Here is a 23,836-nt window from a genome sequence, read left to right on the forward strand (position 1 = left end):
CAAAGAGGTCTCTGAGTGAAAGTGTGACTATAGTTATGATCTTACTTCAGTTTTCTATACAGACCTGTGAAAGTCACAATATGAGGGCGGGTTGCAAAGTTACTTGTAACGGCAAACAGTTGCTAAACAAGGTGATCAATAAATAAGGACTATTTATGCTGCATTTTTAAAATATTTATGGTGTTGGTGCTCTTAGAGTTGCAGGGTTTACGAGATACGTAATCTGTACAGCCTTATATTTTATGGTGATTGACTGGCATTGTAAAAACTCATTTAGCCATTTTAGAAACAGCTCAGTTTTTGATCAGGGGGGCTAAGTTCTGAAACATATTTTGAAAATGCTGCCAGCTCCTCTCATTTTTTGTTTTGTTTCGTTTCTCCTTTTTAGCTGTATACAGAGGGTGTAAAAAGTCTACACACCCCTGTTAAAATGCCAGGTTTTTGAAAGCTAACATTATTCTAATTTTTTTTATTCCTTTCTTTTCCTCTAAAAGATTTCCGTTTCTTTTTCAATCGAATTGTATGGCTGATAGGTTATATTAAAAGAAGGCAAAGAATTCTGAAGTGATTCATTTTTAGCCTGATTTTATTTATTTTTTACATCTCAAAAACCTGGCGTTTTAACAGGCTACGAGGACTTTTTTTATATCCCCCGTAGCTTGCATGGTTTATGTCGAGCAAGAGGTAATACCAGTTTCCTCCGAGGTGTGTTTTCTCACCGTTCCCCCCCCCCCGCCGCTTCCTCCTTGGCATGGGGATAAATTACTCGATGTAAAATTTATTTATTTATTTCCCCTGCTCTCAGCTCGAGCGTCTGTAAACATGTAAAATGTTCACACCGCGCATTCCCTTTCCTCTTGTAAGCATTGCCCTTCCACCCTGTCTAGCTGTCAACACCTGCTGGTAAGCTGAACCTAACAGTCTCCTTTGCTGCTGGTAGCCACTGAAAGCCCCCAGACTGCTCTGCAAGACTCTACCACCAGACTGCTAAATATCACTAATGCCCATTAAATATGCATCCTGGTATGTTGCAAAAAAACAAAACAAGACACTTTAGCTTCTCTAGCTTGGGAGGAAATTGGCGTACTTTCCGTCAGAATTTTATTTTCATGGTAGAGTGCAGTGGTGGGATTCAAATAATTTAACAACCGGTCCTCTGCCCTAATGACCAGTTGGTGGGCGTGGCTCAGTGGTCATGTGATTGAGTGGGTGTGGCTAACTCAACATCACTCACATGGTTCCACCACAAAACCGCGGTAGACTAAAGAGCGCTCGACGAACGCGCGTACGTGACGTCATCACAGCGCGATGAAAACAGCACGCTGTGAGCGGTAAACTTAAAATTAACGCGTAAATCTAAACCTAACCCCCCCAAACCTAACCCTAACCCTAACCCTAACCCTAAACCTAACCCTATACCTAACCCTTAACCTAACGCTAACCCTTAACCTAACCCTAACCCTAACCCTAACGCTTAACGTAACCCTAACCCTAACCCTTAACCTAACCCTAACCCTAACCCTAACCCTAAACCTAACCCTTACCTTTATGTGAATCGGCTTGCTTTAAAAGCGCTTTTTAAAGCGCCCTTTTTTCTCCGCGGTCGTATTTGTCGCGCTGCTGATGACGTCAGGTACGCGCTTTAATCGGGCGCGCTTTAGTGGACCGCGGTTTTGACGGGTCACGCACTCGGTTCCACCACAAAACCGCGGTAGACCTCACATCGATGGGCGCTTCGCCTTAGCTGTTGCAATGTAATAAGGGTTAACAGAGAGGCAGTTTCTGAAAGCAGGGCAATAAAGATTAGTCTGTAATAAGGGTGGGGGGGAGGGAGGGATATATACTAGGTTAGATACGATGTGTTAGATTCAATGTAATGCGACTTCACATGTATACTGTTTTTCTTTAATTTCTCTGTAAAAATAGGATAAGTTAAGTACATTGACAAATAGTGGAAATACACCAAGGGGAGGAGGAGTGGGATAGAAGAAAGATGGGTAGAGAGGGCGGGAGAGAGGATGGGAGGGAGGGTGAGAAGGAAGGGAGGGAGTGGATCGGGAGAGAGGAGTGGTAGAGGGGGAGACAAAGTAGGGTAGAGGGGGATGATGGAGGGAAGATAGAAAGTTGGAGGGGGGTGGAAGAAAGAGGTGTATGGAGAGTGGAAGAGGTATATTGGGTTTCTATTTTTTTGGGTATTGTTGACAAGAGGAATTGCTGCGATTATTGTTTAATGTTGTATGGCTCTGGCTATGCACAGTATATATATATATGAGTGTATGAAAATGAAAAAGTGGAAAATAAAAACCTTTTTCATACGAAAAAAAAAAGATTAGTCTAGAAACAACACCAGAATGTTTCCTTCCTGCCTTCCTTACAGGATTAGCCCTGTAAAGTGGGGAAAAAACAAAATAAGATTTCTTCCATCAACCGGTTCTCTGAACTACTTAGAAAGTTACCAAAACGGTTCTCCCGAATAGGTGCGAACTGGCTGAATCCCGCCACTGGCACAGTGGTTTTAAAATACATCTGTGGAAACTGGGGGTTGCTCAGAGGCCTGTTGTAGGTTCTTGTGAAACAGTAGATAAATAAACTTCTTTAAGTAAGAACAGGATCATCAAAGTAGCTCAATTTTCTAGGGGAGGGTGATAAAAAATGATCATTGACACACTGGCCTCAGCAAGCGGCAGTGGCTGGTTGATATTGTCTGGATTTTGAAGCTAAGCAGGATCTTTGATTAATATTTGGATAGGAGGCAACCAGGTACTATCAGGGCTGAGATGATGTTTATCCATTGTGTTGTGTTGAAATTTTAAAAGGTTGTGGGCTGTTCCCGATGTGTCCACAGGTGGCCGGTAAGGCTTATGCGGGCATGAAATGTTCTGTCAAATGTCGGGCAGATGTGTGAGCACCATTGTTGCAGCATTTGCAGCTGTGGCTTTGCGGAGTGCTCGCTTCTCTTGTGCTGTGGTTGTCCTTCTGTCTTCAGATGTCTGGCCGCCTTGATGGATCAGCGTGCGCCATGTCGATCGATCTCGTGCCAGGGTTTCCTGGGAGGTGGTGTGTCAATTTCAAGGGACTTGCTTTCAATGTGTCTTTACGTGTATCGCTTCCTTTGTCCTCCGTGCGATCGCTTTCCTTGAGACAGCTCACCATAGAGGAGCTGTTTGGGGATGTGATGGGTCTGGCATCTTTGCAACATGGCCTGCCCAGCGTGTCTGGCCCTTTCATCAGCAGGGTGTGAACTGATGGCAGGGCTTCTCTGGAGAGGACTTCTGTGTCTGACATCTTTTGTCGGTGTCCTCAGTATTCTATGGAGGCAGGTCATGTGGAAGTGGTTCAATCATAAGATTTTTAATAATCTTATTCTTTGTTAGAGAGGAGCCGAGGTGGCGCAGTGGTTAGGGTGCAGTGCTGCAGGCCACTTCAGCTGACTGTGATCTCCAGTTCAGCGGTTCAAATCTCACCGGCTCAAGGTCGACTCAGCCTTCCATCCTTCCGAGGTGGTGAAATGAGGACCCGGACTGTGGGGGCAAGTTGCTGACTCAATTTGCTAAAAAAAAAATTGTAAACCGCTTAGAGAGGGCTGAAAGCCCTATGAAGCGGTATATAAGTCTAATAAATAAATAATTGCCTAGTGTACCTCCAAGGCTGTAGGTTAGCTCTGAACATCAAAAAATAATTCAGAAGGCGGTACCTCCATCCTGCTGCCAGGATGACTGCATGGGTTCATTCATAAAACCTCTAGAAGTCAACCTTGACTTGAAGGACATTTTATTGTCTTGAGGGTGTTTTCTCTATTTGAGACTCTAGCAGAACTAGGATTGGTGCCTTGCAGGAATCCAAAGTCAAAGTTCTCCATGGTGGTTTTGAATGGATAATGAAGAGCATGAGAAAAAAGATCTCTGGGATCTCCAGGCATTTATACTTAGCCTGAAATTCCCCAGTGCAGGGGTGAGTTCCTGCCGGCATTACTGACGGTTTGGCGCACAAAAATTATTTTATGCTAGCTCGGCGCACATGCGAATTTGCACCTAAAAAAGGGCTGTACATGCGCACATTGTTAGAAAAGGACAAAAAAAGTCATTTTTTTTTTCAATGAAGATTGTTCTGTGCATGTGCAGAACCAAAAATCAAGATAGCAGCGCCACCGATAGAACCGGTTCGGGGTCGTGGCAGGCAGAGTTACTAACTACTCGGCCGAACCAGTGCAAACCAGTAGGATCCCACCTCTGCCCCAGTGCTATAAATTGAAAACAACCCACAGATAGGAATGTAAACTTCTTCAGTTCTCTCTTTAGCAATAGCAATAGCAATAGCAGTTAGTCTTATATACCGCTTCATAGGGCTTTCAGCCCTCTCTAAGCGGTTTACAGAGTCAGCATATCGCCCCCACAGTCTGGGTCCTCATTTCACCCACCTCGGAAGGATGGAAGGCTGAGTCAACCCTGAGCCGGTGAGATTTGAACCGCTGAACTGCAGATAGCAGTCAGCTGAAGTGGCCCTGCAGTACTGCACCCTAACCACTGCGCCACCTCGGCTCCGTAGCCCCCAAGATAGAGAATTGATGGTGTCAAATCTTCAGAGGGGGCTTAAACGCCATCAGCTGTATTCCAACATCTCTTTTCTGGCAGAAGCTATCTAATCAGCTATCAACCAAGGATACTTTGGTGCCAACATTATATTGCAATAGACCCAGAAAAATTGGGTTTCATCCAAGCGTGCTGGAGTAGAACAACAGCTCTTAAGTATCCTGTCTAACTCCTCAAGCTTTATTTATGAAAGATAATCTCATGGACCTGGATCAGAAAGGGTTTTTGGATGCTTCAGTAGAAGCCACTCTTAATGTGGATACCGCTGTCTGCAAATATGAGTGGATTTATCAAAGAACCTAACAAATTAAGCATGGAAAGTTCCAGACAGTTCCGATGCCTCGCTCTTGAGGTTTAGTTAAAATAAATCTTTTATCGTTGAAAGGACTCCACTGAATGGTTACTTGATACAGTGGTGTAGAGAATGAATTTTTGTACGTGTAGGAAAACTATCCCTGGAAACAGTTTGAAAACCACTGATGTGCAACATATTGTGACAGTTTATCTCGGCGTGCCTCTCTGTATTGAACTCACTCTCACGCTCCTCACCACTTATTCTGAATATCTTAATTTTATTCTGTTTGCATTTGTATTAGCCGGGGCAAATCCCACTCCGCGTCTTTTTCCTGACATTTTCAGAAAGTCCTACAGCTTTGCCGCGTGCAGCTTTTGACACAGCAGATTCTAACGGGTGTCATATTTCTGTCACTATTTTTTTTAACCTTCTTCAACTGAAGATGGGGAATTAGGATGGGTTGAATGAATGATGCTAGTCAGAAAAACCAACTTGCTAAAAGAGACCTGGAAATCTGCAATAGTTATTCCAAGCGTAAGTTCTAAAGATTGAAGAAGAAAGGAAAAGTAACAACATAGTGTTCATTTCCTTACCCTGGCTATTAGATTATTTAAAATAAGGCTTTAATGTTGCTTTATATTGATCATGTCTCATATTGTTGCAGAAAATGACAGGCTTTAGACTTCTCAGGATACAGGAAAAGTTTATTTGGCAGCCAGGTTCAGAAAGCTAGGTTCCAACACAAAACCGCGTAGGACAAAATCGCGCTCGACGAAAGCGCGCATTTGACGTCATCACAGCGCGACAAAAACATCGCGCTGTGATCGAAAAATGTAAAAATAAAGCGAAAACCTTACCCTAACCCCCCCAAACCTAACCCTAAACCTAACCCTTAACCTAACCCTAAATCTAACCCTAAACCTAACCGTTAACGTAACGCTAAACCTAACGCTAACCCTTAACCTAACGCTAAACGTAACCCTAACGCTCTAAACCTAACCCTAACCCTTAACCTAACCCTAACCCTAAACCTAAACCTAACCCTTACCTTTATGTGAATCGGCTTGCTTTAATTTTAATTTTATTTCAATTTTTAATTTTTTTCGTCGCGCTGTGATGACGTCAAATGCGCGCTTTCGTCGAGCGCGATCTTGTCCTCCGCGGTTTTGACGGGTCACGGAAAGCTAGCCCATGGCTAGCATTGCAAGTTCTGAACAACCTTCATTATCGAAGCACGCGTTCTTATACATTCTCAAAGGCAGCTTAACATGGAAACACTTAACTCATTTCTTAGTGGTTACCTTGAGGAGAAAGCCTTATAAGGAGATGGGATCTTACTTCTCCTTTTGTTAATGGAGTACGTGTCATTAACGAACTTTAATTGAACCTTGGACTTTTGATAAAGATTTTGACATAGGGACATCTTGCCATCTTGGTTAGGCACTGGCTTCCTGTTTCTTTTGCAAGTTCCAACTCTTGTCTATGTGGCTTTTAATATAGAAGTAAAGGGGCTCTAAGAGGCTGTCCAGCCTGACCCAGTAGGTTTCACACTTAATGTCCAAATCTCACTTTACGTCTGCTTTAATATGACTTAGCTTGTCAAAAAACTTTTTGTAAATAGTCCTTTGCATTGTTAGAGACTAGCTCCATAGCAATAGCAATAGCAGTTAGACTTATATACAGCTTCATAGGGCTTTCAGCCCTCTCTAAGCGGTTTGCAGAGTCAGCATATTGCCCCCACACTCTGGGTCCTCATTTCACCCACCTCGGAAGGATGGAAGGCTGAGTCAACCTTGAGCCGGTGAGATTAGAACCGCTGAACTGCAGATAACAGTCAGCTGAAGTGGCCTGCAGTACTGCATTCTAACCACTGTGCCACCTCGGCTCTTATACTCCATATTATACTAACCATATGGTGAGCAATCATGTCACTTAAAAGACATATATACTTAATTATTAATTTAATTGAATAATATAGTTACTTTTTTCCCTCCAGGAAAACACTTTAAACTGGTACCTTTTTTTAAATTTCACTAAGATGGTAGCTGGGGGGGGGGAAAGTACTGCAGTGCTGTTGATTCTCCTAACCCATCATCTCTATTTTTGGCGTGAACATGCTGCTCATTTACCGGTATATCATGTTTACAGGTAGTCCTCGACTTACAACCACAATTGGGCCCAAAATTAATGTTGCTAAGCAAGGCGGTTAAGCGAATCATGCCCTATTTTATGACCTTTTTACCATGGTGTTGTGGCCGAGCAGGAGCCGTTGGAGCTGCCACCAGGCTCCGACAGCGAGGGGCCCTCTTGAGTCAGCTCTGGAGGATGTGGAGGACCCTCCACATGTGGACCCTCCACATGTGGACAGGGTTCCGACTCCGAGCAGGGCGCAGAGAGGCTGGTTGGCCACCAGGAGGCACCTGAGCCTTGGACCGGTGGGGAGGAGACAAGGGAGAGTGAGCCGGAAGCCAGTAGTGAGTTGTTCCTGGATGCACGGCACCAAAGAGCTAATAGGCGTCGGGAACAGTTGTGCAGTTACAGGAGGTAATTGCACTCAGCTGGTGGTCATTAGGCTCCTTTCCAGACTATAAAAAGTCTAATTGTGCACACGCCCTCTTTGCAGAAGTCAACCCAGAATTGAATGTCGGAGAACTTTGTATGAGCTTGGCAGGCTGGATTGCTGCCAAGCCTTATCTGTGTTTATTGCTGCCCAAGCTTGTCTGTGCCGGGTTGCTGTCTATTACATTTATATATCTATTACATTTGTCCGGTTTCTAAATATTTCTAAATATACCCAGATTATTCTCTTGGGGTTAATTATTGTCAGTTTAGGAATCACTGACGGAAGAGTTAAAATCTTGCTATAAAGCCCAGTCATGAGATCTAGAAACAAGAAGGACATTTCAACCAATTTAACTCTGTAACATTTAGTCATCTGCCTCAGGCTGTTCAAAATTGTCCTTCCACTTCAAGTTGTTGTGACACACAGGGGGAAATATAACTCATTCCTCCAAATAAGGAATAGTTAGCTAATTTGGGTGTGTATATATATTCTGACCCCCCTCGTCCCACACCAACACACACTCCGAGAATTACGGCATTTAATTAACAGACAGACAGGTCCTTGGCAGCAAACCGGCACAGACAAGCTTGGGCAGCAATCTAGCACAGATAAGCTGTGGCAGCAATCCAGCCTGCCAAGCTCACAATAATGTTCTCCAACATTAGTTCCTGCGTTGACTTCTGCAAGAGGGGCATGTGCACAAGCAGTCCTTTTATAGTCTGGAGAGGAGCCTAATGACCACCAGCTGAGTGCAATTACTTCCTGTACTTGCGCAACTGTTTCTGACGCCTATTAGCTCTTCAGTGCTGGGCATCCAGGAACAACTCACTGCTGATGTCCGGATCCCACTCCCTTATCTCCTCCTCACTGGTCCAAGGCTCAGGCGCCTCCTGGTGGCCAACCAGCCTCTCTGTGCCCTGCTCGGAGTCGGAACCCTGTCCAGGGTCCTCCACATCCTCCAAAGCTGACTCATAGGGCCCCTCGCTGTCGGAGTCTGGTGGCAGCTCCAACGGCTCCTGCTGGGCCACAACATATAGATATAGATATATGGCATCAGGAAGGGCATTCACTCCATCCAATCGCTCTGACTCTACCCCGAAATTAAAGGATTAGAAAGTCCTAAAAAAGGAGATAGTACAGAATATTTATAGATCAGAACTGAACTGTGGAGTCCTTGGTGCTCCCTGAGCTTAGTTGTTTACTTGCAGACGTTTCGTTACCCAACAGTGTAATATCCTTCTAGGACTTATGGTGTTATCTAGTTGGATAATGAAACATCTGCAAGAAAGCAACTGATCTCAGGGAGCATCATGGACCTCATGAATAAGTAAGAAATGACATAAGGAGTTGACGCCTGAAGAGCTTCTGCCTCCAGTATTGTCTGAACCAATTTAGCAATTTGCTGGGCAAATTCATTGAGAGGGAGGGAGATGGTAGAACGAATAATGGTGGGCTTCCCACATAACTTCCACTTTGGCTATTTAGGCACCCGTGTATTTTTCTTGAAGCTCTCCAGGTTTCCTGCCCCCACTAGATTTTTAAAGATTCATGTAATTAAAGCATTAAATTAAAACATGAATGAGTGGAAAGACAGTACGTTGCTAAGGAGCAGTCTTAAGCATAGTCCACCTTTCCGCTTATTCATGTTTTAATAGCGTTATGGGATCAGAGACCTTCTTAGAATCTAAAATACTGGTGGTGTAGCTTGGTGTTGCGCCCACTAGCTCAGAACTTCCGCACTCCCCCACCAGTGCTGGGTTTCAAAAATTGTTCGAACCTACTCTGTGGGTGTGGCCTCCTTTGTGAGAGTGGCTTGCCGCTCATGTGACTGGATGGGAGTGGCTTGCCACCCATGGGACCGGATATGAAGATGCCGACGACACTTGTCAGAACCACCTTAAATCACCTCACAGACAGCACTGGCATGCATAAGAATATGATGTCAACTTGTTTTTTAAAAGGCATCTTTGGTTTGCGTTAAAACAACTTCAACACACGCAATGTTCTGATTGCACCACAAACGCAGTAGTCATCCTTACCTTTCACAGAGGCACTGAGTTTTATAAATATGAGCATGATAGTGTAGAATAATCACATCCAAGGACCAGTGGTGGGTTTCAAAAAAATTTGGAACCTCTTCTGTAGGTGTGGCCTGCTTTCCGGGTCCACTGGTGGAACCTCTTCTAACCGGTTCGGTAGATTTGACGAACCGGTTCTACCGAATAGGTGCGAACTGGTAGGAACCCACCTCTGTCCCCCACCTTCCAAATTTAGAGAGAGAACATTCCAGCAGCTAAAGGGGATGATAGAGAGCAGCTTCTTTCATTTTCCTGCTGGTAAAAAGATTATTTTATGACCAGCCAAGTAGATTAAAATGTTCGTATGTGCAAAATGAGAAATGGAAATTGACTTCCCCTTAGCTATTAAGGGATCTTTGTTCTAATCTCTTTTAGGTCCCCATATCGCCAACCGCCCTGAAACGGGTATCTTGAAAATCTTTTTTATTTAAAAGTCATCTTATGTTTGGGAGATTCTTTTCTAAAAGATGGCTGAGTTAAATAAAGAGACCTTGGAAGACCAGAGGACAGATATCTTGAGGACTGTTGACTTGGGAGGGGATGTGAGGGGCTTTTCCCCTTCCACTCATGGTATATAAAAACATGAATTTCTCAAAGCTTAAAATTACATGGTTAACATTCAGAAGAAGATTCACTGAAAATGATGTGTGTATGAATTTAAATAAGCTAATTAACGAAGACTTGTTTTTCTTTATTTGCCTAGCCCCCCAAGATTAATGTTGCAGATAGAATGACATCATTTACTTATTAATCTGTTCTCTCCTCTGCTCGGGTTTGCTCATCCAGCTTGTCATATATGTAAAAGGTTCATCAAAACTTTCTGTGGGTAACTCTGAGCAATGCAGAATGAACACATGACACAGAAAGTTTGCAGATGTGGAATCGGAAGCCGACATTAAACAAGGGAAACCATTTTAAGTGTGCGGGCACTATTTGCTGGGATAAGCATGCGTTTGCAGCAGTGTGAATGTGTGTGCAAGAATTCGACTTATTAGCACAGTGAATGTCAACAGTATGATAATACGCTGCTCTCTATCTCAGATAGCACTTCTGTTGACAGAGCAGGCCAATATAATGTGTTATTAAAGTGAAATACATTTCTGTCAGGCCGAAAACCAAGAATGACACGCCACGGTTCTTCCAAGTTGAGTTCTTTATTGTTTTCACACTTATAAGACAAGATCTTGTCAGATTGAGGCCTCTACGTCTACAATATAGTTTGTGAACTATTAGGGAGGGGGGGTGTCTTTACCCCCTGAGCTGAAGAAGCTTCTTGAATGAGAAGCCAAATGTCTTCAAGGAAAGGGGGTTGGACTAGAAGACCTCCAAGGTCCCTTCCAACTCTGCTATTGTGTATATTGCAATGAAGAAAAAAACAACAACAAACTCCTGTTGCCTTTTGAAAAAGTACTTTTGGGACAAAGAGAACTAAGAATAATACAGTTGTCCAGGTCAAAAAGGAATTAAGCAGGAGTCAAGTTGCTTTAATGGATGATTACAATAATATTATTGAATGACTTTGTTTATGAAATAAGTAAAACAAGCACAATGCTTTAATATTTTTTTTTATTCAGACTCTGTTTATGTACTGTATACTGTAATTTGCACATACTGTAAAAGTCTGATAACATTCAGTGACAAAGAAATATAAAACTACAGAACACCCAAAAGGAAGAATTTCTTTCTTCTTAGAACCTTAAATATTACTAATAGGAAGCCACCTTAAAATGCAATAGTTGTTTATGTTTGCAAGGAATAAAATAAGCTAATGTGTTGTGATAAGAACATTGAAGCCTCTTGTATCACCTTAAAAATGGCCCAAATAATATGCCCACATAGATTAGAGATTATGTGATACAAGGCACTTGACAAATGCTCATATCATTTAGTTTTTAAGGTGCAATGGCATTTTTGTTATTTTTTTTTTCCATTTTGGGCTGCCATAATTTCTGTAGCTATTGCTGCTGTAGTGTCTTCTATTCTTCCTCTCCCTCCCTCTCTCTTTCCTGAAGTTTTTTTATTGGCAAGGTTTTTCAGAAGTAGTTTGTCATTGCTTCCTTCCTAGGGCTGTCAGAAATTGACTGGCTTCAGATTACTCAGTTGGCTTTGCACTTAAGGTGGGACTAGAACTCACAGGCTCCAGGTTTCTAGTCCGATGCCTTAACCACTATAAATTGACTGTAATGATTTCTGAGGTTCACTTAATTTATTTGCTGCATACAGTAATGGGATTGTGGTACCATCATCATTGGTAAAGTAAAATAAAAAGAACAACAACATAGGCATAGCTGGTCACCTTGATTTCTTAAAGACCATAGGATTATTTGGTTTCCCAGGGCACAGAAACCTAATGATGCTCAATGTGCTGAACAATTGCCAGCATTCCGGTGGTTTGAGTCCAGCTTCATAGGACAGAGTGAGCTCCCCTCTCTGAAAAATACTGCACTTTAATACTACATTGTGTGATATACTGTCTGTAGTTGGACAACCTTGCTGCAGAGCTGAGGTGGCGCAGTGGTTAGAGTGCAGTACTGCAGGCCACGTCAGCTGACTGCTATCTGCAGTTCGGCGGTTCAAGTCTCACCGGCTCAAGGTTGACTCAGCCTTCCATCCTTCCGAGGTGGGTGAAATGAGGACTCAGACTGTGGGGGCAATATGCTGACTCTGTAAACCGCTTAGAGAGGGCTGAAAGCCCTATGAAGCGGTATATAAGTCTAACTGCTATTGCTATTGCTGTGAAAAAGGCAATCCTGACATCATTTCTGAAAAGTTAATCAGCAAATCACTACAGTTATTTCCAATTCTCTATATTACCTGTATATAATCAGAAGGAGTGAGTATGGACAAGAGGACAGCTTCCTTCCAGGTCCATGCCTGTGTGTGAACCTCATCTTGCCTTACTAAAGATCAGGTCTATCGCTACATCACTATGTAGAGGCAGTCAGAGCGTCCTACTACCTCCTCTTCCTGGTGTAGAACTGAAAATGGACCTCCTGGTGAGTTAGATCCTCTTCTTATGGAGCATTGAAAAATACCGTGTTTCCCTGAAAATAAGACATGGTCTGATTTTCTCTTGACTCCTGAAATAAGCACTTGGCCTTGGGGAGGTCTTATTATTTTTGAGGTGCAGAAGGTGGTGAGCATGGTCACCTCATAGCTGCTGCTGTGTTGCAATATTTTCGGGGAGGGTTTATTTCAGCGCATGCACTCAAAAACCTGATTATGGGCTTATTATCTGGGGAGGTCTTATTTTCAGGGTAGTCGAAAGTTAATTGACCCAATCGCTTTGGACAAACCAAGTAACTAAGATATGAATATGCTTCTACCATAGTGCTTGAAGCAGTCTTGTACAGCCTGGGTGGAGATTTGGAGACTGGTTGTTCAGAGATATCTGTAGCAAGATAGGGAAGACTGGTTGATACATCAGTGGACTTTTTTCATTGGCGGTATCGCGCCCCTATATAATATATAAAGGTATGACTGTGAAGGCTCTTTGAAAATGTTGCCTTGCCTCCCATTAGTCATTCTCAGAGCTGCCTAAATCATTTCAGTTTGTGTCACTCATTAAATAGCTTTGTCTGTTGTTTTATAGAGGGCGTTGAAGGTTGCAGTCATGGGGGGGTTCGGGGGGGGCTGAGATCAGTGGAAAAAGGATAAAACTTGGGAGGTAGGGCAGAGACAAGCCACTTCAAAAGGACTCATCTGAAGCTCGGGACAGCTCCACTGAATCTTTCAAATCTGTCTTCTCCCCGAAGAATGAATCAACTTGACATTTTAGCAACTTTTTGAAGAAATGGGGTGAAGTAGTTGAAACACATCAAAGAGCGGAAAACAGCAAGGATCTGAAAAAAGAGCATCTTTCATCTTACTCCCTAATTATTTTTCTCTTTTAGTCAGAAGCAGACGAGGTCCCTTGTCCTCTTTTAATTTTACAAAGGGACTCTTACGCCATTGTTTTACGTTAGCTACATCCCTGTCAGGAAATGGTACATTACAAATCATGTACTGTGATCTGCTTTTAAAAAGTTGTCTCTGGCTTGTATGGATTTATCTGATTGTTGTCTACTTTTGAAGCCATTTTTAAATATCTTCACAGGTTTCTCTAAAAAAGTCAATATGGACCCCAAGGGTCAATGGGACTATCCTTGGTTCGTTGCATGTAATAACAATAAATGCATTATCAGATATTTATGGCTGTGTGTTTGTTATTTTGAGGGGACAGCGTGTTTACACTGTTATACAAGCTGTATACTCACTACTTTACACTGTAGCCAAGTGTCATTTCTTCAGTGTTGTCACATGAAAAGATACACTTAAATATTTACAAACTGTGAGGAGGTGTACTGACTCCTGTTCTATACTGTATGTATCTGAAATTATATTATATGAAATTATACTATATGAAATTATATGAAATTATATTATATGAAATTATATTATATGAAATTATATTATATGAAATTATACTATATGAAATTATATGAAATTATATTATATGAAATTATATTATATGAAATTATACTATATGAAATTATACTATATGAAATTATATGAAATTATATTATATGAAATTATACTATATGAAATTATACTATATGAAATTATACTATATGAAATTATATGAAATTATATTATATGAAATTATATTATATGAAATTATACTATATGAAATTATATGAAATTATATTATATGAAGCTATATTAAACTATATTAAACTATATGAAATTATATTATGTGATATTATATATATTATATTATATGATATTATATATTATATGATATTGTATGATATGATATTATTATATGATATTATATTATATGATATAATATTATTATGATATGATATGATGATACAATACGATATGATACGATACGATACGATACGATACGATACTATACTATACTATACTATACTATACTATACTATACTATACTATACTATTATATTATATTATATTATATTATATTATATTATATTATATTATATTATATTATATTATATTATATTATATTATCCGTGGAAGTCTTATTTTGGGGAAATGAGAGAGAGAGAGAGAATATCCATCATTGTGGAATAATCAGCCAGATGTTTAGACTGGATTTGGCATTTTTACTCATTTATTTATAGTGCTTTAAAAGCCGTGGGTGGTGCAGTGGCTAGAATACAGCATTGCAGGCTAATTCTACTGAGTGCCAGCAGTTCGATTCTAAACGGCTCAAGGTTGACTCAGCCTTTCATCCTTCCGAGGAGGGTAAAATGAAGATTGTTGGGGGCAATATACTGACTCTGCAAACTGTATAATATGACATAAATATGAACTGGTTGCTAAGCATCCGAATTTTGATCATATGACCATGGGGATGCTGTAAAGGTCGCAACTATGAAAAATGGACATAAGTTACATTTTTCCAGTGCTGTTGTAACTTTGAAAGGTCACTAAATGAACTGTTGTAAGTCCTCTCAGCTTAATTTTTCGGAGTATAAGACGCACCAAGATTTTGAAGAGGCAAATAAAAAAAAAGTTTTTTGCACTCTGCAGATCTTCCAAAAATGACCTGTTTTTCACGAAAATGGGCCTGTTCCCCCCCCCAAAAGGCATGAATAGCCTATAGGAGTCTTGTAGAGTGTAGGGTGGGGGGGGCAAGATTGAGCAAAAAATGGCACATTTTTCGCTCATTTCTGCCCTCCCCAGCCACCAGGAGCACTCCGGAAGCCTCCTAAAGGCTATGCATGGCCATTTTAGTGAAGGGGTGGGGTTTTGGGAGGCAAAAAATGCTGTATGTTGCGATTTCTCCGTGGGTTGCCCATGAGGCCAATGATGAAGGAAGACACGGACACAAGTCTTCTCGGGATGAGACGACCCAGAGCAATGTCTGAGGCCTCTTTTATTGAGTATACACAAAGAAAGGTGGAGTTGCAAGGTCTATATAGACCAATCATGGTTGTACAAGTCTATGGTATATGGTAAATCATCCACTGACATACAGACCTCTGACCCTACATAATACTCAAAATCAGCAAGTAAATCTTTTACTAGCACACAAACCTCTGACCCTACATAATGCTCAAAGTCAGCAAGTTGTGTTACTGACCTTATGGTACAGTAAATCTTTTACTGCTGTTGTGGTTCCGCATGCCTATGCATGCCTGCACTTATGCTACAACAGTATGTATAAGACACACCCTGATTTTCAGCCTTTTTTTTGAGGGGAAAAGATGCGTCTTATACTCCAAAAAATACGGTACCTCACAAGACTGCTGATATGAGGATAAAAATGAATGGAAATTCTCATTTAAGCCACTTTAAATTCCTGCAGAAAAAGTGGAATAAACCTGGCAAACTAATAATAAGAAATAAGTCTTGTATTAGAATCATGGCTGTTATTTTGACAAGCTATTTATTGTTGCAGAAAAAAACTCATATATAGTAGCATCTCTAGACCTGGCAGCATAAAAATCCCATTTTTCATTATCTATTGCCCCATCTGAGGCTATTCTTCATGCAACAGGACAAGCAACAACTCTTCCCTCTAGTATATCTCCCTGTACAAATATTCAGGGTTATTCCTATCCGTATATACAGAATTTCCATTTAACTGACTATGGCTGGATGACTGTGGCAGAGTATAAAATTGGCCTCTGTTTTAAGTGTCATGTAGACAGCAATAGCACTAGCACTGAGACTTATATATCGTCCCACAGTGTTTTATAGCTCTCTCTAAGCGGTTTAAAGAGTCAGCATATTTTCCCCAACAATCTGGGTCCTCATTTTACCCACCTCGGAAGGATGGAAGGCTGAGTCAACCTTGAGCCTGGTTAGATTCGAACTGCTGAACTGCAGTCAGCCGGCAATCGGCAGAAGTGGCCTGCAGTACTTCATTTTAACCACTGTGCCACCGCTAATTAAGATTCTGGAGAGTAGGCATTTCTGCCTATTGGTGAGAACTGTCTAAAAAGCGAATTGGAGGAAGGCAATGGAGGAAGTTGCTGGACACTGTGGATGTCGTATATAAACCCAGACATGGTTGGAGGAGGAGCTGAGCACAGGATGAGATCTGCGGCATGGAATAGCAGGTGGAAGAAACAGCTGGTTTGGAAAGAGCAGCCCAGACTCCAGAAGGGATAGCTTGACAAAGGTGAAGGACTTCTCAAAGGTTTGAGAAAGAGTGATTTCCCCCCTCTTCTTCCTTGCTAGACTGAAAGCAAGTCAAAAGAAGTGGAAGTTCTGAAACTGCCTGATGGAGTTCTGTGAATCAAGGAAGTTCTGATCAAAGTTCTCATAAGGAAAACCTGCCTGAATCAAAGGAGGAGGGATTGACGTGGTTAAGAAACCATGACATGCTTCATTGAGAAATATATGTAGATAGCAAGTGGGTGGTTGGTTAAGCTAAAGCGAGGTTCGAGGTTCATTTTATTTATATGCCGCCCTATTCCCAGCGGGACTCAAGGTGGCGCACAAACCCAAGGAGGGGAAGGGAAACACAAAAACTACAACAAAAAGTACAAGGGAATTTAAAACAACCAACAGCCACACGATTCAAGAGGGGAAGGGAACTCATCGACCCCAGGCCTGCCGACACAGCCAGGTTTTAACGGCTTTTCGGAAGGCCTGGAGGGTCCGAATCTCTGCGGGGAGCTCGTTCCAAAGGGCCGGAGCCGCCACAGAGAAGGCCCTCCCCTGGGTAGTGGCCAGATGGCATTGGCTAGTAGACGGAACCCGGAGGAGGCCTAATCTGTGTGATCTAATGGGTCTTTGGGAGGTAATTGGCAGCAGGCGGTCTCTCAAGTACCCAGGTCCAATACCATGAAGGGCTTTATAAGTGACGTCTAACACCTTGAAGCGTATCCGGAGACCAATCGGTAACCAGTGCAGCTCGCGGAGGATAGGTGTAACATGGGTGTACCGAGCCACTCTTAAGCCACTCTTAAGAGAAATAAAAATGTTTACTTCAGAAACATTGTCTCTACTTCAAGAATATTGTTTGTGTGGGTACATGTATACGCCCCTGGAAAGTTCCCATCCCTTTTCTTAACTTTGACACGATTATTAATCATTGCTAGATTGATCTCCATGAAGTTGTCTGATTCTCTTTTGAAACCTTCACTGTTTGATGACAGCATTTGCATGTGTATTCTGTGTGAAGGTAGACTTACTTTATCTGTCAGGAATGTGCCAGTCAGTTTCACTGGATGATGTCAGGTTTTAACATTTTGAGTGGGCTAACTCTTGATTCATACTCTAAATACTTATCAACATTTTTCTGCACAATCGTTTTCAAAGTATGAACAAAACTAATAGCTTATTTGTAGCCACCCATCCCTGTAGGTCTCTATGTCTTTTTGTATTACTTTAGATGTTTAGTGATCTATACTTATTTATTTTTCTAACGCCTTACTATCTTCAAAATAAAAATATGGTCTGGCTGTTTGTTGATGTCCAACTACTAAAAAACAGTTGATAAAAACATATCTAAATATATAGATATGTATATATTTAGTATATCTAAATATAATAAGACATCAAGAGTTGTTCAAGTGAGCCTTATTTAATCCCAGACTGCTAATTATTTTTAACACAGTAGTTGGCTCCTTGGTTGCTACTTAAAATAGACATTTGAAAATGCGGAGACCTAAATTAATCATTGTTACATGCAGTGCAACTTGCAGTTCTCCTGTGCGCTGCTTGGAGAGTCCAAGCATGGATCAAATTCAGTCTATTCGCCCAAGAACTGAGTTGAAATTCTTAGCCACGCCTCCTCTCCTCATTGAGGCCCCAGTTCAAAAATCCAGTCCAGCCCAGTTCGGACATGTTTTGGGGACCTCCTACTTATCAACAAAATGTTGATAAGTATTTAGAGTATGAATCAAGAGTTGTGCGAATAGACAGGGACTCTCCTTAGTTAGCACAGGATTTTTCTTATTTTTGTCTTTCATAGTGCTAGGAAAACTTTCGAGCCGTTATAGAGTCATATAGCTTGGATGAAGAAGAAATTTTGATTTTTAATAGCGGAAAGTGTACGAACTCAGTGCGACTCCTAATGGAAGATATTCCATTCGATACACGTTCATTCAGCTGTTACTCTGTCTTGAATGTTTGCATTAAGACAAGAAAGTTGTCTGAAACCAAGTTTTAAACTAATTAAAATTTCAGACCAAAAAGGTTGGTTGACTTACCAGTAACCAGTTGGCAACCAGTAATTGTCACGGCGGCCTCCCTCAGTAACCAAGAAAGAAACCACTCAACTCCATTTTGCAGAATTAAGAGTACTTTTACTGGTTATGAGTAGATAGCAGCTAGGCAAAGCAAGATCTGAGGCAAAAGCGCGCGTAATCATAGATATCAATATGTGACCCAACCCCCCTCCCCTTGGTAACCCCATCCCATAGTCCAATCCGTACACCCTTCAGGTGTCATGTGGGAGACATCTTCAAAAAGCATCATCAGGTTGGTATGCCGGACAGTTGGCCTTGGCGGCAAATCCTCTATCAGCAACATGCGCAGTAGAAGAGCCGAGGTGGCGCAGTGGTTAGGGTGCAGTACTGCAGGCCACTTCAGCTGACTGTTATCTGCAGTTCAGCGGTTCTAATCTCACCGGCTCAAGGTTGACTCAGCCTTCCATCCTTCCGAGGTGGGTAAAATGAGGACCTGGATTGTTGGGGGCGATATGCTGACTCTGTAAACTGCTTAGAGAGGGCTGAAAGCCCTATGAAGCGGTATATAAGTCTAACTGCTATTGCTATTGCTAGATGGTGAGAACAACTCCCTTTTTACAGTCACTCCTGCACTGAATACTCCCCACCCAAATACCAAAGAAAGCAGCAAAACAGAGGCTGACAGTAATTTTATTTCACTGCTTTCCAAACAAATACTTGGGTACTTTAGTATTATTGCCTGGTTTGGTACTTGCCATAGGTAGGCCAAGAATTTTATGTTATCTACTTAAGTTTACTCAGAGACCAGACTCCCGGAATTCAGAGGGCCTACAGGTAAGTTCTTGACTTGCAACCGTAATGGAGCTTGCCTATGATGGTTGTAATTCACAACAGTCGTGAAGCAGATCAATCACGTGACTGACCTGATTTTACAATCTTTTTTTATGGTGGTGGTGGTGGTTAAGTGAATGCCACAGTCGCAAAGTGGCATGAAGTGAATGCTGGGGTTGTTAAGTGAATCCATGGTTTGCTATGAATCAGTTTTGCCAAAAATTGGAATTAAAGGTGCTGGTTATCACCTTTAAAGCCCTACATGGCTTAGGACCCGGATATCTACGAGACCGCCTCCTGCCACATACCTCCCAATGGCCGATAAGATCTCACAGGATGGGCTTTCTCCGGGTGCTGTCGACTAGACAATGTCGTCTGGCGGCTCCTCGGGGGAGGGCCTTCTCTGTAGCTGCCCCGGCCCTATGGAACGATCTACCCCCAGAGATCCGGACCCTCCCCACTCTCTCGGCCTTCCGTAAGTCTACTAAGACCTAGCTCTTCCGGCAGGCCTGGGGCTGTTGACCTCATGAACGAGGTCCAGCCCCACTAAGGTTGAGTGTATGATGTGTCTTTTAAATTTGTTTTCTCTCTATTTTAAATTTTTTTTCTTTTTAGAATTATTTTATGTAAGCCGCCTGGAGTCCTTCGGGATTGGGCGGCATATAAATTTATTAAACTTTGAACTTTGAACTTTAAATGTTGGGTTACGACAAAAAGCCATAAAATGGAATCATGTGGCTGTGGGACATTGCAAACAGCCGTAAATGTGCCTGGTTGCCAATCAATACAGTCACATGACCATGGGGAATGGTCTGACCATCAAAACTTCAAAATAGTTGCAAAGCAATTGGTTGTAAGTCAAGGACTACCTTTTAACTATATGCATTTAACTATATGCATTAATTTTTATGTAACATAACCCCCGAATCCCCAAATCTGAAATGAAATAACATAGCCCTTGCACAAAAGAATCTGTAGTTGCATAAAGTATTGATTACTATTTGAGCTTTCCTAACAGCAGACAATTAACAAACTGTTGAGAATATTTGATTTGATCCTCAATTGATTAACTGCTTTTGAATTCTTTTCAGAAACAAACGGAATCTCCTTCAGGATCCAGACCAGCGTGAAAGGACCTTCGGGTGCAGACGTATTGTTAAAGTTGTTGTTTCATCTACCACTCAGTTACCCATCAAGCTTGCCAAACATCTCTCTTAATTCTGAACAACTTACCAGGACACAGTGCCTGGCTGTGAGAGCAAGATTGCTTGAAGAAGCAGCAAGTCATTTGTCTCAGCCCATGGTACATGACTTGGTCCTCTGGATAGAGCAGAATTTTCAATCTGTTATTAAAGAAGCTGAAATTCCATCCTGCAGTGGGCAAAATACTCCGTCAGTGAAAACACCCGAGGATGAAGACATCTGGACTGTCCTTTTACATTTAGACCATATGAGAGCCAAAGGGAAATATATCAAAATGGTTGAAAAATGGTGCAGAGATCTTGACTTGGCGGGAAGACTGATGTTTATGGGCAAGATGATTCTCATACTACTTCAAGGAGACAAGCGGAACATTAAGGTGCAGGCTTCGTTCTTTGTGGCTGGTTATGTGGCTGGCAAACCATTGAATGAGAATGAATATTTGAGAATTTTGCTCGGTAGCGTTAACCATCAGAGATACCCTGGTTGGTTGCTGATTTCCACACAAAACTCAACCGGTTCACGGGACAAATGCGCGTCCAACAAATGCGCACCGACAAAACCGCTGCGGCAAAACGGCGACATTGAAAGCGCGCCTAAAGCGCGTCGACAAATGCATGCCAACAAAAGCGCGCCATCGCAAACAACGCAAAACCAACGGTAACAACGTTAACAACCCTAACCCTTACCCTAACCCTAACCCTAACCCTAACCTAAAAACCCTAATCGCGCTTTTGTGGGCACGGTTTTGTCGGCGCGCTTTAGTGGGCATGCTTTCAATGTCGCCGTTTTGTCGCGGCGGTTTTGTCGGCGCGCATTTGTCAGGTCACGAACTCAACCTTCCTCTGGTTGTTTTCTCCCTCTCTCCTCTGGGTCTCCCCCCCAAAAAAAGTTATATCCACAGCAATGTTTAATATTGGGTTTGCAAGGCTAGCCACAGTTTGCACCGAGAAAGGGTCAGCCATCACAACTTCACTGTCCCTTCCGCTCCGGTGAAGAACTCCAATATGAGCAGTCACAGCAGATTAGACAGAATTTTCTCCTCTTGCTTAAATTAGCCTCACATGAGGGTGAGCAGATACATGATAGGAGAAATTTGGGTTTACCTCTGCGACTGCCCATTCTATGGGGAATCTAGGAGAAGTGGTATTCAGCAGGTTCTGACCAGTTCTGGAGAACCGGTAGCGGAAATTTTGAGTAATTCGGAGAACCGGTAAATACCGCCCCGCCCCTATCTATTATCTGCCTCCCGAGTCCCAGCTGATTGGGAGGGAATGGAGATTTTACAGTATTCTTCCCCTGCGATGCCCACCAAGCCATGCCCACCACGCCTGCCAAGCCACAGTCACAGAACCGGTAGTAAAAAAATTTGAATCCCACCCCCGGAGTCTAGACTAGTGTTTCTCAACTTGGCAACTTGAAGATGCATGGACTTCAACGCCCAGAATTCCTCAGGCGGCATGAGAGTTGAAGTCCACACATCTTCAAGTTGCTAAACTCAAGAAACTGATTTAGATGGTCTAGATATATGAAAGACCGCCCATCTTCAAGCTGCCAAGATTGGGAAAAATTGGGTCAAGACCAGCGGTGCGATTCAGCCAGTTCGCACCTATTCAGGAGAAACGGTTCTTAACTTTCTAAGAGGTTCAGAGAACCGGTTGTTGGAAGAAATCTCATTTTGTTTTTTTCCCCACTTTACAGGATTAATCCTGTAAGGAAGGCAGGAAGGAAACATTCTGGTGTTGTTTCCAGCTTAATCTTTATTGCCCTGCTTACAAGAAACTGCCTCTCCGGTTAACCCTTATTACATTGTAACAGCTAAGGCGAAGCGCCCATCGACTTGAGTAATGTTGAGTTGGCCACGCCCATGCGGTCACATGACCACTAAGCCCCGCCTACCCACCTGGTCATTAGGACAGAGAACCAGTTGTTAAATTATTTGAATCTCACCACTGGTCAAGACAATAGCTATTTGAGATACAAGTGGTAAATGGGCTTTTTTTCCAGTTAATACGGTAGCCTCACCACCCAGGTGCCCTTCACACTTTCTAGCAGTAAACTAAATACTAATGCATTAATTAATCATGAAAAAGTTGCTGCCCTTTTATGACAAACCATTTGTGGTTGCTTCACTCGAACTAATGGATGCTGTTGCTGTAACCAAGAATGGATGATTCTACATAGGCCAACCCCGTATCTTCCATTGTGATGTATGGAATTATGGATGAATCATGACAAATTTAGTATTCTGTCATGCCTTCATGGCCAATGAAATGTAACTGGTAGAAATTTGTGTTCAGAAATGGATTATATTATTTAGATCTGGATAATAATTACAGTCCTATGAGTCGGTTGGGATTTTATATGGAAATATATATGCAAACTGACAGATGGGAAAATTGAACAACTCCTAAATGCGAATTATTCCTAAAACGTCAAAGTGGAACTTTCTTGTTTTTTAGTTTAATGTCATTTTGTGAGCAATTTGCCTTTGCAAAAGCCTTCGGTTTGCCGCAGTTTCGGTTTCACTATTTTGTTCTCCAGTCAACTCTGTAGTATATTTAGTCCTCATGGCAAATCTTAATGAGAATGGATGCCATAGTTCTTTTTTTTCTTTATGCTTTCTCAGGAGGGTATACGTTTGCACCGCTCAAGTCTTATTAATCTGATCACTACATAATCATGAATAGAATATCAGAGTTGGAAGGGACCTTGGAGGTCTTCTAGCCCAACCCCCCTGCTCAAGCAGGAGGCCTTATACCATTTCAGAAAAGTGACGGAGCTTCATTTACTTAAAATGAAGTATGGCTATTTTAAACCTCCTGGACCTCCCTCCTAAGTAAACACGAAGAAGTCTGTATTGGTTATGTGGTCTTTTTCTGTCATTTTAGCAGATTTTCAAGAGAATTCCAGATTACTATATTGTAGGCTGGAAAGTCAAATAAAAAACAAAAACAAAACACCAAGTCAGTGGTAAACCTGGTCCAGATTATTGTATTTCCAAGAAAATTGCATGGAAGTAGCTGAACTTGGCTTCAAAGAGAGCAGATTATATTTTTCATCTTTGGTTGCCACAATTTTAATGCATGGGTGTATCGATTTAGTCACCAAGAGCTGAACTTGAC

The 23,836-nt window shown here is 42.0% G+C and overlaps 1 protein-coding gene across 2 annotated transcripts in view; it reads left to right on the forward strand.

The window, feature by feature from the left end:
• RWDD3 (RWD domain containing 3) overlaps positions 1 to 23,836 on the forward strand; it is a 31,327-nt gene that overhangs the window by 3,196 nt on the left and 4,295 nt on the right. For both annotated transcript variants that reach the window (XM_032217228.1, XM_032217229.1), the window contains exon 2: positions 20,603 to 21,090. In XM_032217228.1, the coding sequence (XP_032073119.1) occupies positions 20,603 to 21,090 (488 nt within the window). The remainder of the gene's footprint in view (positions 1 to 20,602; positions 21,091 to 23,836) is intronic.

This window comes from Thamnophis elegans, chromosome 5, assembly GCF_009769535.1.
Source record: "Thamnophis elegans isolate rThaEle1 chromosome 5, rThaEle1.pri, whole genome shotgun sequence".
Classification (NCBI taxonomy): Eukaryota; Metazoa; Chordata; class Lepidosauria; order Squamata; family Colubridae; genus Thamnophis; species Thamnophis elegans.